Consider the following 17,514-nt stretch of genomic DNA (forward strand, 5'->3'; position numbering starts at 1 on the left):
AATAGTGTTGTGTTGATTTATAACTGAGCTATTAAGTGGAAAGCTGAATAACATTCCTAATGGTATTATTTAATGTTCCACTTCAGAAACAAAAGGTAACGAGTTTACCATTAGTAAAGCTTTTTTCTTAGAACACTAATTCCTTCTTAATCAAAATTTTGATTTGAAAGTCCTATGGTGGCTGTTTTAGCAATAATTACTTATATAATATTGGTATTATATGTAAAAGTTCAATATTTTACTGAAAATGTGTAACGAATTATTATTATTATTAAATTCCTACTAGAAGGTAACATCCTTTCCTTCTTATTTCAGATTGGAGGATGAACAATCTTTCATTTAGTGAACTCTGCTGCCTATTCTGTTGCCCACCATGTCCAGGAAAAATAGCTTCCAAACTGGCATTTTTGCCCCCAGACCCCACCTATACACTCATGTGTGATGAAAGTGGGAGTCGTTGGACTCTACATCTTTCTGATCGAGCAGACTGGCAGTACTCTTCTAGAGAAAAAGATGCTATTGAATGTTTCATGACTAGAACCAGCAAAGGTAACAGGATTGCCTGTATGTTTGTGCGTTGTTCCCCTAGCGCCAAATATACTTTACTTTTCTCGCATGGAAATGCTGTTGATTTAGGCCAGATGAGCAGTTTTTACATAGGACTTGGTTCACGGATTAATTGCAACATATTTTCATATGATTATTCTGGATATGGAGCAAGTTCTGGAAAACCAACAGAGAAGAATTTGTATGCTGACATTGATGCTGCTTGGGTAGCTCTTAGAACAAGGTAAATAGAATTATATTATTTTACAAAGTTAGTAGAATTTTTGTTTATTCTCATAGTGAATTTGACTGTGTGCATAATACAGAAGCCGTCCTGAAAACGTTTATCTGAGCATTGGGAAAAGTCTGCAGAATGGACCAATTGCGGTATGGGGACTGAGGGGAAAGGTAGTTAGTGGCTGTGTGCTACAGTGATTGTAGCTGCGCTCACATTTTTTCCCTAACAGTGTTATTCAGATTTTTTCAATCGTCAGGAAAGTTTTATTAGAGACTTGTAAGAAATAAGATGTGAGGAAATTGGACTCTACTTGCCTGGTTTGCCCAGCCCTTTGAAACATTTTACATTAAAAATCTGTTCATATTGTCTTTTTTTAATTCATTAAGTAAAGTAAGGGACATCTTATTAATTCATGAGAAATAATGCTTTTGTTTACATTGTGACAGTGGAGTTCGGATCAATAAAGTATAAAGTGTAGGTTAGTAAAATATTAATATTGATTTATTTTCCATTGACAAGGAAAATCAAGTGAGAGGTGCTACATTGAATCAGTATTTCAGATTAATTCATATCTTCAGAAAATAAATTATTGGAATCAAGCTGACTTAGTGTGGTAGGGATTCTACATTGAATGCTTTCTTAAATTAAAGCATCATTGTTTAAGTTCCCATCATTCTAAGTCAGCGGTTCTCAACCTGGGGGTTGCGACCCCTTTGGGGGTCGAATGGCCATTTCACATGGGTCGCCAAAGCCCTCCCCCCCCGCCTTCACTCACCCTCACTCTCTGCTCTGTTGGATTGCCGGCCGTTCGCTTACCCCGCCCACTCCCAATCTTTTGCTGCCTCCTGAGTCCCAGCTGATGGCTAGACGAAAAAAAACTGTTTAAATTCTTGCCACGGGGCTTCAAAGGGCCGCCCTATAGCCAGTGGTGGGATTCTGCCGGTTCTAGGGGGTTCGGCCGAGCCGTTTGTTAAATTGCTGGCTCGCCCCGCCCCTCCGCACCACTATTTATTGCCAATAAATAGTGGTGGGCGAGGGGCGGGCGAGCCAGCAATTTAACAAACGGTTCGGTATTTTTTTTGTAATTTTATTGGCCCGCGGAGCTTCAGCAGAGGCTAATTAGGCCTTGATTAGATCGGCTCCCGACTCTCAGCTGATTTGCTCTTAGCTGTTTTGCTCAGGGCTCTGCTGCTTGCTGGAGCAGATTTTTTTTCCCCTAGCTAAGCTGAAAAACGAAACTGAAAATAAAGCAGGCTGTTGGCTTTGTTGTTGCTGCAACGTTGGAAAATTAGGCAGGCAGATTTCTTTTCTTTTTCCTCACCAAAAAAGGTAGGTGCAAACAATGGGAAATTTAGGGGAAAAGAGGAGAGTTCAAGATTTTAAAACACAAAAGAAAAAAAGCTCTATTTAACTAGGGAATTGTAATAATTGAGATACTATTTATTGTATATTGTGTTGAAAGCAGAAATAGTTAAGTTGTGATTTGGAGGAATATATGGAGGAAATTATTTGGTTTATTATTGGTAAATATAATTAATTGATTTGTAAGAAATTGGATTGCATGGAAATAATTGGAATATTCATGTTCATATTGATTAATATACAAAAAAGGTAGTTATATAACTAATTGATTTATATTAAAATGTTGAATTTATATTAAACAACTGTAACATTACATAATTAACCAATGTGAGGATGGATATAAAAATAGATTACAATGGGAAGGGGTATAATATAGAATAGAAGGGAAAAATTGAATTTGATTAAGATTAGAGATGAGGATGAAGGGTAATATTGGTTTTTTACAAAAATAGATGAGGAATAAATATGGCAAAAAGGAAATATAGAAATTGTAAATTTAATTGAAATGACTAAACACTGTTTAAATTTGTGAACCGACCAAATACTCTGTTCAGAGAAAATACATTGTATGTTTGTATGTGTGTTTCTAATTATTGTTACTTATTCATATTTGTTCTCTTTTATTTTTTAAAGTTTAACAATTCATTCTTTATCTTAATATCTTTATATTTGTTTGGGGTTGGCTTTCTTCCCTTTCATCTTTTTTATTGTACAGCAATCTTTCTCCTCAAACCTACCACCTGTCTCTTTTCTTTCCTTCTTACTTTCTCTTCCTCCCCCTCTTCTTCTCCTCCCTACTTCCTCTTTCTTTCTCCTTCTCCTCCTGTCTTCCTCCCTCTCTTACCCTCACTCCTACTCTAATTTCCCTTCCCTTCCTTCATCCTCTCTATTGCTGCATCCTTTTAGGCATATGGACTACTCAAAGGGCTGAAAAAGTTATTTTTGACTGGTCCTCACACTTTTGACCAGTCCTCGAACTTATGACTGTCCTCACATTTTACGTTTTTGCCTATCTTGTCACCATGGTGAAGAGAAGCAGTTGTGAAATGAGTGACACGGTTGTTAAGAATGCTACAATGGGCATAAATGTTGACCAGTCATAAGTGTGAAGACCGATCAAAAGTGCGAGGACCTGTCAGAAATGACTTTTTTCAGCCCTCTGAGTAGTCCCTATACACATAGCCATGGCCACCCGGTCACATGACCAGCTAGCCACGCCCACTCAGTCACATGACCTCCAAGCCACGCCCACAAAATAAGCCACGCCCACAGAACCAGTAGTAAAAAAATTTAGAACCCACCCCTGGTTGGGGGTCACCACAACATGAGGAACTGTATTAAAGGGTCGCGCCATTAGGAAGGTTGAGAACCACTGTTCTAAGTCATCATGTAGTTTATTTATATTTAGCACTGTATTACAGAAATCCATTTTGATTTGTACACCATGTTACATGGCTTGTTATATGTGAACCAGGGCAACAATTTAAAATAATGGCTTAGTATTAACCTACCTATTGTGGCTCTTCTGTGGCTTGAACATTAAAAATGAAAGTTTTATGCAGCCATCTGATATGCATATTTAAGGATATTTTTTTTTGACATTTTTAAAAAAATCTGGCTATCTCACAGAGAGCTAAGACTTCCTATCTTTTTGCTCTGTCCATTTTTATGTTGAAAAGAGACATTCCAAATTTTTATTAATTCCTTTACTTTCCTACATCCTTCACAACAGCACCTGTGCCATTCTTTCCTCACTGATTATAGTAGAAGCAGCAGCTGTTGCTGTTTTTAACTCTGTGTGTGTACTACTTACATGAATATTTCTGGTTAAACCACGCATGCAGTTTCAGCAATATCTTAGTGGATGGTTGCACTATATTTTTCATTCTTCTTATAGGTGGAGAGGAAAAATATTTGTGAACAAGCTGTTGTCATGCTTCTGTTTATCGAGAGCAGTTACTGTTTGCTCCAGTTAGTAGCAGGTTACCTTTTATTGTTGTTACTAGGCATGATGGGGTTTTTTTCAAACTAATTTCTTAGCCTCAATTAGATTACATATTTTTTTAAAGGCTAACTGATGTTTCCAACACATTTCTGTCTTCTTCATTCCTATGTTTTTCAAAAATATTTTAGCATTGTAAGGCAGTCACTCTTTATGTTTTAATATTTTAATTACTTAGAAATGCATATAGAAAGAGAGATTTGTTTATTTGTCCTTAAAAACTTGCATGTGTTAACTAAATAACCCCTTTGATTTTATTGACTGTACAGGATTCTAGGTAAGTCTTGAGTCTTAAGAATTATTGGGACCTCTAGTTTGAAACAAGATAAACTAGATCCTTGCCTAAATACTTATAAATTAGTAGGTCAGTGTTTGTTGTAATTTTATGGTGGAGTAGGGATAAATAATAATTTAAATAGCTTTAAAGTTTGACCATACCTTGTATACTTATTTGTTTTTAAAGCAGCAGATGTTAGTAACAGCAAATCCATTTTAAATGGCCTTTTAGTCAGGTGACATTGAAGTTGAGAACTGATTATCTCTAGGACCTTTTATACTTTTGAGTAGTTCCTTGATCAGAATACTTCCTGATATTTCTTAATTAGAAATTGTGCAGTTACTAGTATACTTTTTGCAGATGTTCTAAGATAGGGGTCAGGGGGTTGCTGATGCTTTAAATCAGTGTGCCTGAATTGAACTGAAATTTCCAGGTGTATAAACTTCACATCACAGAATTACTCGGGCAGATGACAGCTGATGAGAATTCTGGTAGTTGCTCCACACATGTAGAAGTTGCCAACTTTGGAAAACACTGCTCTAAATATTGATGTATTGCTTGCCTCGTTGCTTGTTTGGCTTCCTGACTGGCATTCTAGTTGGCATAAAACGGAAGTTGTCATTCAGCAAAAAAGGAGCATCATACATTCCTCTCACCAGAAAGAATGAGGTGTGATTCTGTCTGTGTATGTAAAACCAGTTTAGAAAAATGTAATTGGATTAATAAACTCTATGCGCTATGTGTTTCAGAAAGCAATATAGACATGGAAGAAGCCATCTGAGATGACAAATATCTGTCAAACGTTGAATGCCATTTTTATAAACTTGTCTTTAGACATTACTTAAAAAACATACTAATAACTATTTTTTAGTCTTAAAAATATAATACTCTTGGTACATTCACTTAAAAGTATTTGCCTGAATACCGGTATAATTTTTTGTACTTATGAAACTTTTTTACCCTTCATGAAAGGGATAAAATGATTTATTTTTTTACATTCTGTAAGATACATAATTTTACTATTTTATGTACACTTGTATATTTACTTTATTGATAGCATATTTCATCACTTTGAAATTACATAAAACACTACTTTTTCAGATACGGAATTCGCCCTGAAAATGTGATTATATATGGCCAGAGCATAGGAACTGTGCCATCTGTGGATCTTGCTGCTCGTTATGAAAGTGCTGCTGTAATTCTACATTCTCCTCTGACCTCAGGAATGCGAGTAGCTTTTCCTGATATAAAGAAGACATACTGCTTTGATGCATTCCCAAAGTAAGTTACATGTTTGTTCTTAAAATGCAGTTAGAACTTAGTTATCTCATCCATATGCTCTTTTGCTTGAACGTCAAAAGAAAAATCATTAAATGAGAAACTTGTTTAGAGTAACTGGACTTTTTTTCTTTCATGCTGCTATATATCAGACAGTTAAAACACATTAAACCAAATCTGTGGGTTGCAATAAGGCCTACCCATCTGCATACCAGTAGTCCTTGACTTACAGTCATTTGTTTAGTGACCTTACAATGACACAGATGTAAGTGATTACAACTGGTCCTCACACTTACAACCGTTGCAGCTTTCCCCCATGTGACATCATTCCTAGTGATGGACTCAAGGCAGTCAAGACTGACAGTTTGCTCAGGTTCAAGAAGCCCTTTATTGTGTACATTGTATCAGCATTTAGAAAAGTGAAGCTAGCTCTAAAGGGTTTCCGCACTCGGGAATAGTTAAAAGAATAGAAATTCCCCATCCCCCTGTGTCTTTTAGATCACATGGGCCAATCAATTCAGCCACGGGTTCCAGCTCCAACAAGTGTCCGTTGACATGGCCTTGGTTCACACGCCGGCTGGTAGATGTTTTGACTAGCAGCTGAGGCACCACATTCCTAAGCTCCCCCATCATCTCTTCCCACCCCCCACATCCCCCCGCCCCCCGTGAATGGCAACCAAGAAATGAAGCGAGAGTAAGCATGAGAAAGAAATTCTGATTCCAGTTATGGTTATATGTTGAGGACTACCTATATTCAAGTTTTTACCTTTTGCAGAAAGAAGTGGGTTACATGAAAGAGTGGCCAGCAACTTTTTCCAGTGCTTCCATCTTCCTCACGTCTTCAGCATAATTAATGTATTGCTGCAAAATGTCGTCTTATTCTTTGAAAGATGGAGATGGTGTTGGGAGCCTAAGAGGAAGTTAGAGAAAACACTCACTTTATACTCTTTTTCAGTTAACAGTAGAATTCTGCTGTATACTGTATACAGCAGGGTGCTAATCCTGTATTTTTTTTCCAAAAGTTTAATTTCTACATGAATTTGTGCGACCTGGTTTTGAAAATCTCCACCAAATAAACTCTCTAATGGCACACTGTCAATAAAGCATAGTAAATATTCGTTTTAACCATATATGCATGTAAGACATCTGTGGAATTTTCTGCTATGTGTGTTATTTTTCTTCTGTGTTTCTGTAGTATTGACAAGATATCTAAAATAACTTCGCCGGTGTTAATAATCCATGGGACTGAAGATGAAGTGATTGACTTTTCACATGGCCTAGCATTATTTGAGCGTTGCCAAAGACCTGTGGAACCATTGTGGCTTGAAGGGGCAGGACATAATGATGTGGAACTTTACGTACAGTATCTTGAAAGATTAAAACAGTTTGTATCACAGGAACTGGTGAATTTGTAAACCGCTTTGTTTAGTTCCTTGTTGAATTTCATTGCTGAACTCCAGATCTTAATAGCCACAACATGAAACCTGATGGTTTTGTTTTCAAATCAGGTCAGTTGCCTTCATAAATGTACAGGTAAAATGATTTGTAAACATAATTAATGAAGGTTTTAATGCCAGTATTAACTGGAATTGTAGATGATGGAACAAAACCTGTGTAGTTTATATATTTTGTGCAAGTTTTCTTATATACTTAAGTCAATTTGCAAATCTTTTTAAGATGTACAAAAATCTTAGAAGGAAGTACAATTTTAATTATGTAAACTCTGATGCTGTAAACGTGTTGCCAAATGCTTTAGCATATCCCAAACAAGTTTATATACAATATTTTTAAAACATCTCAAAATGTACTGTGACATGTTCTGTTGCACAGGTATAATTGAAGCAGTTATAAAATACAAATAGCCATTGCATTTGAAGGAATAAAAAAGAATGAAGACAACCACTTGAATTTTACAGGCCTTATTATAGGGAGCAAATCAAAATAAGTATTTTATTACTTTGTCGTCTTCTCAGTGTTTTCGTTCTTCTTTTCCTAACTGATTAATGGCCAAAAATGCTGTTTTCAAAGCACTACTCTATTAACAAGGCCAATAGAAACTCAACAAAATACGGAACCAATATCTCCGTGATATCGGCAAGTAATCTAAGGAACTTTATATACAGCTATTTTAAAATAATCATGTAAAAATCTTCCAAAAAATCTAATATTGATTTGATTTTTTTTATATTGACAAACATACGAACTTACAGACTTAGTTGACACTTTGATTTGAATGTTTTACAATATAGAATTGTTTCAATTATTATGAAAAGTTTACTAATGTACTCCTATATAGTAAAACAAATGTTGACAACTCATCATAAAATAAGCTGCCTTTCCCTAGAATACATTTTTGCTTGAATAAAATTAAAAATATAGCCTGACTTGTAAGCAAAATAATATTCAAATACACACTGTGCTTCTAATTTTAAAGCCTTATGTAGTTAACCTGTTCTGCTTATTCTTGTGATTGTCTGAGAATATTGTATGATGTATTGTAAATGCTTAGATTCTGATGTGTTTAACTCTTAAGAAAAATTCTACAATTCTGAAATGTTTGTGCAAAACATAAACTGTTCCTGATTAGTTCTTTCTCTGTGAATACAGTAAGAGAGCACAATTTCTGATGTGACTAAAACATTTTGCTAAACTCTAGTGATTCCTAAAATCTAGATCGATTTCTTGTTGCCAGCGGTTTTACTACTTATAGCATCCACTTTTTTAGGGGATAGAAGACATTTGACAAGTGTATGCTGACATTTTGAGCAAGCCATTGTGGCTTCTAATTAAATTGTTTTTTTGATTTCATAAATGAAGGACTTAATATATTAAATATATAAGGCAAACTGTGAGTTGTCACAATAGCTAGCAAATGTTTGTCAGTTACAGTGTTAGATCTAGGAAAAGTAATGATTCAATCCATACCATTTAAAAATATTTCAATTAGTTTTAATATGTTTAATATGCCTAAGCCATCCTTCATGAACTATTTGTATCCCATGGCAATTTGATCACGCAGAGATTGAATCCAAGAAAATTAGCAACCAGTTCTTTGCTTGAGATGCTGTTTTACTAGTATAGTTTAAAGGATATCTTTTAGTAGTATATTTAAAAATACATACCTTCTCCAGTTAGAGTGATGCACTAGCGATTGGATTCAGTTTTAGTTATTAGTCCCAAAAAAGTAATGACTTCAGTGGGTGTATTCCAAAATCAATAAAATCTCAATGCTTGGAGCTTGAACATTGATCCTAAAAATAATTTTGATTTGAATGAAATACTGAGAAAATTGATTACATTTTGGTAATTTTAACTTTTTGAGTTTCAGATTAAATATACTACATCCTTTCTCTAAAATCCTTAATAATTCAAATTAAAAGTTGCTCCAGTAAAGTTCAGTTTAATATCAATATTGTTTCATATATCTTTTCTTAGAACAGTGGAATAAATAGCGACAAAAGTGACTATCTACTAGCCAAAAGATGTAGATTGGGATTGATGAATATATGAATTACTGTTGTGTGCTGCTGCAAGCAACTTGCCATTTTACAATAGGGTATTTGCAATTGTATGTATCGGTAGCAAGCTCATTTATATTATGATTAGATTGCCCTACATTTCAGATTGTATTTAAAAAGAATGTAGAATTTGCCACTCTGTATGATTTGGTTGTTAGGCAATGAGTTTTCCCCTAGTGGCTATTGTCAACAGTAATTTACAACTACAGCTGCTTTGTCTCTAAATCATCTGCATACATATAGGAGAAGTATATGGGTAAAGTTGCGCATTTATTTACTAGCAGTAAAGAGATAAGTACATGCTTGGGATGTAGCAACTTAATATAAAAGATGTAAACGCTATACTTCCGTCCATTCCATTCATATTAAATAAGCATGATATGTTTTACTTTACCAAAACAAATCAGTGATGATTTTTAAGTAATCTGAATTATGTACTTTTGATGCGTACTGGCTCTTATGGGGTGGGAGAAATATGATTCCATCAAATAGGATACAAGCATACTGTTAAGAAATAACATTATTTCAATTTTACTTGCTAGTAAAATTGTATTCCTAAAACATATTTTGTACAGTAATTTTTAGAAGAGGAGGAAAAAGGTGGCAAATTGCTTCCCTCCATCCACCCAAGAGATTTTAAGAATTTGGCAGATGTTTAAGGCAATACTGACAGTTCCAGATCAAATTTGTTTCTGGTTCTTCATTATTATTGTCTCAGTCATGGTAATTTCAGCAGAACCCAGAGATAAAAGCCATTAGTGAAAAAAGTCTTGCCATCTTTATTATGGAATTGGTGGTTTTAAAAAATTCTTTACCCTAATAAATATATTCACTTTTGTGCTGTGTCAAGCTGGGTAACTATAATGATCACTGATATGCTGCCCAATTGGATGCTATAGTTTGCAAGTAAATGGATGTAATTGTCTGGTTTAATACTGCACACTACCTCAAACTGACCCTATTACTCTTGGGTAGTTGAGCCTCCACTTTGGAAAAGTGGATACAAGGTAATGACAGATATATACATAATTCCAGAAAATAAAATAAACAATTTAAAGAAGTCTTGTAAGTGGAAACTATTTAGATTAAGTTAAATCTTGAATGTTAATCTTTACTATGTTTGCTTGTGTTTGTCCTTTTGTTTAACATTGGATTAATTCAGTGTCAAGCCTGGCCCTAAGCTTTACTCTGGAATTATTTCTGTTTTAAAAATCCTGCTAATCATTGTACATTCAGACAGCTCAAATAAAACCTAGCTTTTGATTACAGTGTTTCAATTTTTTTTTATAAATGGTAATGGAATCCTGTTTTCAGTATTGTTTTATAATTCTCACCATTATGTAATTTTGGTCATCTTTCAGAAGATAGCTGGAACAGAGTATGTCCTAAATTTATGAGATATTGCTTATGGAACTTTTGGGGGGGGTTGGGGGGGCAATGCAATTGAAATTGTTGAAGTGGAAATAATTAAATTTCTCAAATGTATGCTGAAGTTGGCTGGTTGACTATTAGCAGTTTAAAAAACTTTTAATCAGTGGGCACTTTCTTTGTGAAGTGTAAAATTGAACCTAATTCTGGGAACCACTATACTGCTATAGTAATAAATCCATGTACAGACAGCTGCCGGTGTGCAAAACTTCAGGACTGAGGCTAGGGCAAGGGAAAAAAACCCAATTTAAATTTATTAACATGATCCTCACATATTTAATGTCTCCTTTCCAGCCCATTAAAAATCAATTTGGTGATATTTTATAGGCTACATCAAAAGTTTGGTGTTAGAGAGGCTGAATCCTCTGTATTCGTTATATATTTCCTTTTAAGCAAAATTATCTTTATGCCTATCTTGTAGTAATTGTAAAATATTTTTTCCACTGTTAAAAATTTGGTAGAGGAATCATAACTCCAACTCTTCCCTAGCTTCATTATTAATCTACTTCATGCTACCAAACCAGAGTTTTATATTCAGTTTCAGAGTGCGTGTATGAGATGAACTTTCAGGACTGAATATTGCAATAAATTGTGTGAACTGAAAAATAAAAAACCATTGAAAATGTGATTTAATTAAGGCTTTCAGTCTAGTTTCTAAGTAAACCCTTAATCCCATGAATGACTGTTAAGAGAAAATTTGGTATATTTGTTGAAGATTCATCCATTCTGGTTCACATTTATACTTGCATACAAAAATTTACTCACCCCAAATAACATTGTATGTTTCACTGAATTTCCAAGCAACAGAAAATAACACAAACTTTACATGGTACAAATTTAAACATTATCTCTTTCTGCAAATCAAAATAAGCATACTATTTATTTGCAGATTCAAAATATAAGTTTGAAGAGGACTGCCTAAACTTTTTGCATGGAACTGTATATGATCAGCAAGGGGTTTGTGAAAATGCTATACATTCTATATGCTATAAATGCTATATATTCATTTAGCAAAGAGACATTCAAAAGGCAGAGTGGCCCATTAATAATGAAGAAAAATGGAAATTCATCACCAAAAAAGATTTTTTATATACAAGTATGCAATTATTAGAAAAAATGTCTTAATGGAATTTTAAAGGGGAAATACTGTACATCTCAGTAGAATGGAAAAATGTGATTTATCAAGAGGCTGATAATAGGCATATTTAAATTTCTCATACTTCTTCCAGAACTAAAGTTTGAATTGAACAAATAGTATTGAAAAGCATAATTGAATTAAAGCCTGAAAATGTATATTATGATAAATCATCAGTATTTAAGCTAATTCATCATTACAATTTTTGCCATAACACACCAATTTTCTTTATTCAAACTATTTTTAGGAGTATATAAAAAGCATCTTGCTCAGTGGCTCAATGACTAAGATGCTGAGAAGGTCAGCAGTTCAGCGGTTCGAATCCCTAGCACCACATAATGGAGTGAGGTCCTGTTACTTGTCCCAGCTTCTGCCAACCTAGCAGTTCATGCAAGTAGAAAAATAGGGATCACTTTGGTGGGAAGGTAACAGTGCTCCATGCACCTTCGGTTATGCCAGCCACATGACCACGGAGACGTCTTCGGACAGCACTGGCCCTTCATCTTAGAAACGGAGATGAGCACCGTCCCTAGAGCCGGAAACGACTAGTACACATGTGCAAGGGAACCTTTACCTTTAAAGAGCATATTCACTTTGTGTTTTGTGCAACAGAAACAAAATATCTTAATCTTTTGCTCGGCAGTATGTTTTTCACAAAAGCCAGTTTGATGAAACAAGCTGAAATGAGACAGACCACAACACCGCTTTGCTTCAAGGAGATGAGTCAACTCAAAACTAACAAAAAGAAATTTTTTGCAAAGCTTGGACATCTGTGGCCAGATGGCACTGACATACATTAAAATAAGACTGCAAGACTTCTGAAATAATGAAGACTAGAATTCCTCTGTTTAACATTTCACTTTTTAGAGAAAGATAATTTGTCTTGTTCATGGCTTTGCTATCTGAGACAGTAAGAACTCAGATTTTTATACTTCAGTAGGCTTTATTAGAATATTTTAGTGGTAGTTTAGAATGAATGTATGCCCTCTACTGACACAAACTTATATTGCTTAGATGGTTGATATTTGCCAGTATTTAATCTGTTGCTTTACAAGATAAATAAAAAATGCTATCTTAAACTGATGTTAATTACACTTATATTTAAAACAATGCATTCTAGAATATTCTAAACTACATTATATTTCAATAGAAGTCTCATATTGTCATGGTTTTTAAAAGAGCAAAGTTTAATTTTTTCAAGGAGCTGTATTTCACGAAACAGCATCTTCAGTTGCCTTCACTACTAGGCTATCATTTTCCTCTACTAAAACATATCTCTTAATTATTAAATTATAATATAATTTAGAAATGTATTGTTCTTAAGTTCTACAAAGAGTACTTTTCTAAAATTACCATTTCCATAACCAACAAAGATTTAAAGACTGGAATGTGAGTGCTTGTTAGTCCCACTAACCAAGAGGATGTAGAATTTTTAAACTTGATTCTGGATTCTGCCAAATGGCAAAAAGTGCTCATATATCAACTGTTCACAAAAACAAACATCAGCTCTTTCCTTAAAGTATTACTTGTTTCTAAATTATTTTTCTGTATTGTTTAGACTAGGGTTGTTGAGGGATTTTTGGCTAATAACAATAGCCAATGGAATACCATACTTTCATGAGTATTTTTTAAAAACTAGTTTCCTACCTTTCAATGAGTTATATATTTTTTCTTGGCCTCATTAGTGGGATCTGGCCTTCATATGGTTTCCTAGATAACAGCTAGCAACTTCACATATATTAATGTTATGTGTTGTAATGTAACTGTTTCTGCAAAAACAAATTTTTGAATGACAAGCATTCTGAATGGGAGTGCTAAATAGCACCTGTGTAATACATATACTGAAGTGGATGATTCTTACTCCAGTCTATGTTGATTGCAGAAGCAGCAGTATTTCAAAATGAGTATGATGAAATGCCAGTTTGGTAACAGATCACTTTACTTCCTGTTTTTGTGCTACATTTGCTAATAGGAATGATGCACGAGTTTCCAGTAGTCCATTCAGTTAAGTGACAGTTGTGTCCAACAGAATAAAGGGCACACAATGGTACAATGACTATAGAACACTATTACTAAGTCTCATATGAGTGGCACAGGTAAACCTCAACAGGAAATTTTAATAGAAAATGTGTGTTCTTTCAATGCTAAACTATACCAGCAGCCACAAACAATCATTTTTCATTTTTATACTTAGGGCAAGGAACATTACAGAAGAATTAATTAAATACGCCTGTTTTGAGACTGGCCCATGTAATTTGTTTAGTCACAAAGAGTTACATGTTTTAATTGAAATATTCCACTAAATTTTCCACATAACTATTTTAAGCAATCATTCTCCCATATTATCTGATCCTATTAAATTCAATATTATGTACCACAGGATTCTAGTTCCAAACTACATCCTTTGTTGAAGGATTAAATGTCCTATCTGCAGATACAGATTATTTTGCAATTGGCTTCTGCTTTTTTTTAAAAAAAATACATCATATACCATATACCATTAGCAGCATTTGTACTTTCTAAATTCTCATTGAACGTGGGTCCGGTGGTCCTCTTCCATGGGGAGTGCTCTTCCGATGACGTCGGATCGGGTCTGCTAGCTGAGAAGCTCCTCCCTTCCTGTAGCCTCCCAGCTTTCAGACTCGATCCGATTTGGATCAAGTCACGGTTTGAGCTGCTCCATAACTTTGGAAGTATTATAACTCTAATTGGATATTCTAAATTGATCCCTGCCTTCCAGCTAATTGGACTTCTAAATTGTTGCCTGCCTGATTCCCCCAGGGGGGGGGGGAATAATTCCCAGCGAGCAAGGTTTCGTCCCGAGGCCGCTGAGGACTGATCGAGGTGAGTTAAGCTCCCTCGAGGTGGAGATTTCTCTGGCAGCGAGAGGGGTTAAACTCCCTATGCCGCTGCAGCAGCCCTCAGGCAGGGATTAGGTGGTTGCTTCCCCGCCGTCGCACCGGCTTCAGAAGGGGCGGGGAAGGCGGAGCCTCCACTGCTCCATTGGGCTGCATCGCGCCGGAAGGCACAGGAGCTGGGAGCCTTTCCCTCGGGCCTAATCGCCCCATTCTCCTCCGGCTCTCCTTTCAGCTCCGGCAGGACTGCAGGCAGGGCGATTTTTCCTGCCTGTTCAGCAGCTATTTGGCGCCCCCTGGGCTTTCGCCCACGCGCCTGGAGGGAATTGCAAAGGAGACAGCACAGTCTAATTGGAACTCATTGCTGCCAAAGTAAGTTTCTCCCTGCGGGGGGGGGGATTAACTAAGGATCATCCTCCCCTCCTGGATTAATTGTTCTATTTGCCCTTTCTTTGGCAGACGGCTTGCAGCCTTCCTAGGCCTCTCCAGGGATCCCTGCTCACCTCGTGGCAGCCGCCATTTTGGCCTTTCTGCTCCCTCCACCATTTTGCATTTTTGCGAGGTCTGGGCCTCTTTCTACAATGGCTCCCACCAGACAGTCTAAGACTAAGAGACAGGGCCCTTCTTTGGACCAACCTGGAACTTCAGCTGAGGTTCCTACAAAAAAGACAAAAAAATCCTCCTCCAAATCTTCTGATTCTAGATCAAGGGAGGAGATGAGGCTGCACCAGGCAATTGAACGTTCAATACAAAAGGCCCTCAAGGAGGCCTCTATTAAGGAAGCTGAGGCCTCAGCCTCTATCCCTGCTCGGGCCTCCTCTCCTGTGAGACCTGAACCCATTGCCCAGGCCTTGCCTCCAGCCTTATCCCCGGATGGGGATGGGGCTTCTGTTCAGCCACAGCAACAAGTTAATGAATCTCTCTTTGGGAATCAAGAAGAAGAGCCCTCTAGGGCTCAATCCCCGGGGGGGGGCAGGGTTTCTCCTTCCCCAGTCCTGCAGAGTTCTGATAACCAAGGGCAGGGGCCTGTAATTTCCCCAGATTTGGTGGCTTATATCCATCAGGCCATTCAGCAAGGCATTCAGGCCGACAGACAGCGCAGAACAGCCTCATGGGTTTCTGATTCACCCTCTCACATAGATGTGGAAGGTTCAGGTCTTATGTCAGATAGGGTTCAACCCCCTGCCAGAGCTCATTCATCAGCTTCTTCTGTCCAAGGTTCTCTCACCGGTGAGGAGGTTAAGGACACTGAGTTGTCTGATGATGAAGACTTAACTCCAGACCAACCTTCTTTCATAGGCCTATTCAAACCCCAATTGTTCAGGTCCTTATTGCACAAAGCTAAATTAACGACTGGTTTAGGAACACCCCGCCCTAATCCGGCTGGGGAGGGGACTTCTTCAGTGCCTCTGTTTGAGGAACCTCTCATTGAAACCGAAGAGATCCCAGGCCCCAAATTGTTCCGGGATGTCCTCACTAAGCAATGGCTTGCCCCTGCTTCGGGGCCTAGACCCAATGCGTTGGACAAGCGCATTTATAATATGGCCCCGGAGTTTTCCTCCCTTCTGCAGGTGCCCTCGGTGGATGCTCCAGTTGCCGCCCTTTCGACCTCTTCGTATACTGCGGGCCCTCCAGAGGAGAACCTCCGGCCGGAGGAACGCCGTCTGGAACACGTGTTGGTCAAGTCTCACCAGGCTTCTGCATGGGCCGTCAGATCCTCAATGGCTGCTTCCTTCTTTAACCGAGCGTCCATTCTTTGGCTCAAGCAACTGCAGGAACGTCTTCCAGTGTCTGACTTACGCTCTCAGCAGGACATTACTAAGGTACTGGCAGCTTTAGAGTTTTCGGCCGACGCCACCTTGAATTCATCCAGGTTCACGGCCAAGGCCATTGGGGCAACTATCACGGCCCGTAGACTTTCCTGGCTCAGACAATGGCAGGCAGACGCCAAATCTAAATGGCGTCTGGCGACATCCCCGTTTGAAGGCCCCTTCCTATTCGGGGCTCCATTGGAACCTCTCCTAGCAGAATCTAGGGACAAGCGTAAATACTTACCTTCCATGTCTCGTAGGTCGGGACAAAGATTCCTCCCCTCTTCCTCCTCCTCCTTTCGTCCCTTTCGAGGGCCAGAAGGATTCTCCTTCCCTCGACAAGGTCAGAGGTCCTTTCCATCCAGACAATTCCGCCCCTCCGAGCGTCAGGGGTTCCAATCTCAGCGGGGCCAATCTAGGCGCCCCTTCCGTGGGGATCGTGGGCGCTCCGCCCGCAGATCCCGCTGACGGTTCGTCCAGCCTTCCCATCGGAGGCCGCCTGGCCCTGTTTGCCAGCCAATGGGAGGCCACATCCTCGGACACCTGGGTCAGGGAGACTGTCAGGGTGGGCCTCTCCCTCGAATTTCTCTCCACACCCCCGACCCGATTTCTCAAATGCCCTTTCTCTCGGGATCGGGCTCGTCGGCTCCTGATGGTATCGGCCATTCAACATCTTCTCGAGATTCAGGCCATCGAACCGGTACCTCAGGAGCTGCGCGGACAAGGCTTTTACTCCCGCCTGTTCGTCATCCAGAAGTCGTCGGGGGGTTGGAGGGCAATTCTAGACCTCAAATCCCTGAACCGACGGATCCGATACCGTCGGTTCAAAATGCAGTCCCTCAGCTCCATCTTGGAGGGTATCAGGCCCGGGGACCATCTGTCCTCAATAGATCTGACGGAGGCTTACCTCCACGTCCCAGTCCACACGGCCTTCAGGCAGTTCCTCCGCTTCTGTTATGCGGGTCGTCATTATCAATATCGAGCCCTCCCATTCGGCCTATCCTCGGCCCCCCGAGTTTTTACAAAAATCATGGCCGCGCTAGTGGGCTACCTCCGGACTCTTC

General features: G+C 38.2%; 2 protein-coding genes across 3 annotated transcripts in view; both read left to right on the plus strand.

Annotated features, from left to right (window-relative positions):
• The window catches only part of ABHD17B (abhydrolase domain containing 17B, depalmitoylase), an 18,139-nt gene extending 7,652 nt beyond the window's left edge, over positions 1 to 10,487 (plus strand). For both annotated transcript variants that reach the window (XM_034410245.3, XM_034410246.3), the window contains exons 2-4: positions 316 to 790; positions 5,527 to 5,706; positions 6,899 to 10,487. In XM_034410245.3, coding sequence (XP_034266136.1) covers positions 324 to 790; positions 5,527 to 5,706; positions 6,899 to 7,118 — 867 coding nt within the window. In that variant the 5' untranslated portion in view covers positions 316 to 323 and the 3' untranslated portion in view covers positions 7,119 to 10,487. The remainder of the gene's footprint in view (positions 1 to 315; positions 791 to 5,526; positions 5,707 to 6,898) is intronic.
• A 3,839-nt stretch (positions 10,488 to 14,326) lies between these two features.
• On the plus strand, positions 14,327 to 16,918 carry LOC148115143 (uncharacterized). The gene is made up of 2 exons (XM_087886147.1): positions 14,327 to 15,011; positions 15,099 to 16,918. The coding sequence occupies exon 2, from the start codon at positions 15,221 to 15,223 to the stop codon at positions 16,916 to 16,918; it is 1,698 nt and encodes a 565-aa protein (XP_087742273.1). The 5' UTR covers positions 14,327 to 15,011; positions 15,099 to 15,220.
• The last annotated feature ends 596 nt before the right edge of the window (positions 16,919 to 17,514 follow it).

Source organism: Pantherophis guttatus, chromosome 2 (genome assembly GCF_059756535.1).
Source record: "Pantherophis guttatus breed Tessera chromosome 2, ASM5975653v1, whole genome shotgun sequence".
NCBI lineage: Eukaryota > Metazoa > Chordata > Lepidosauria > Squamata > Colubridae > Pantherophis > Pantherophis guttatus.

Excerpts from the sequence above, each read along its gene's own strand:
- LOC148115143 (XM_087886147.1), top strand. The coding sequence starts at position 15,221 with ATGGCTCCCACCAGACAGTCTAAGACTAAGAGACAGGGCCCTTCTTTG.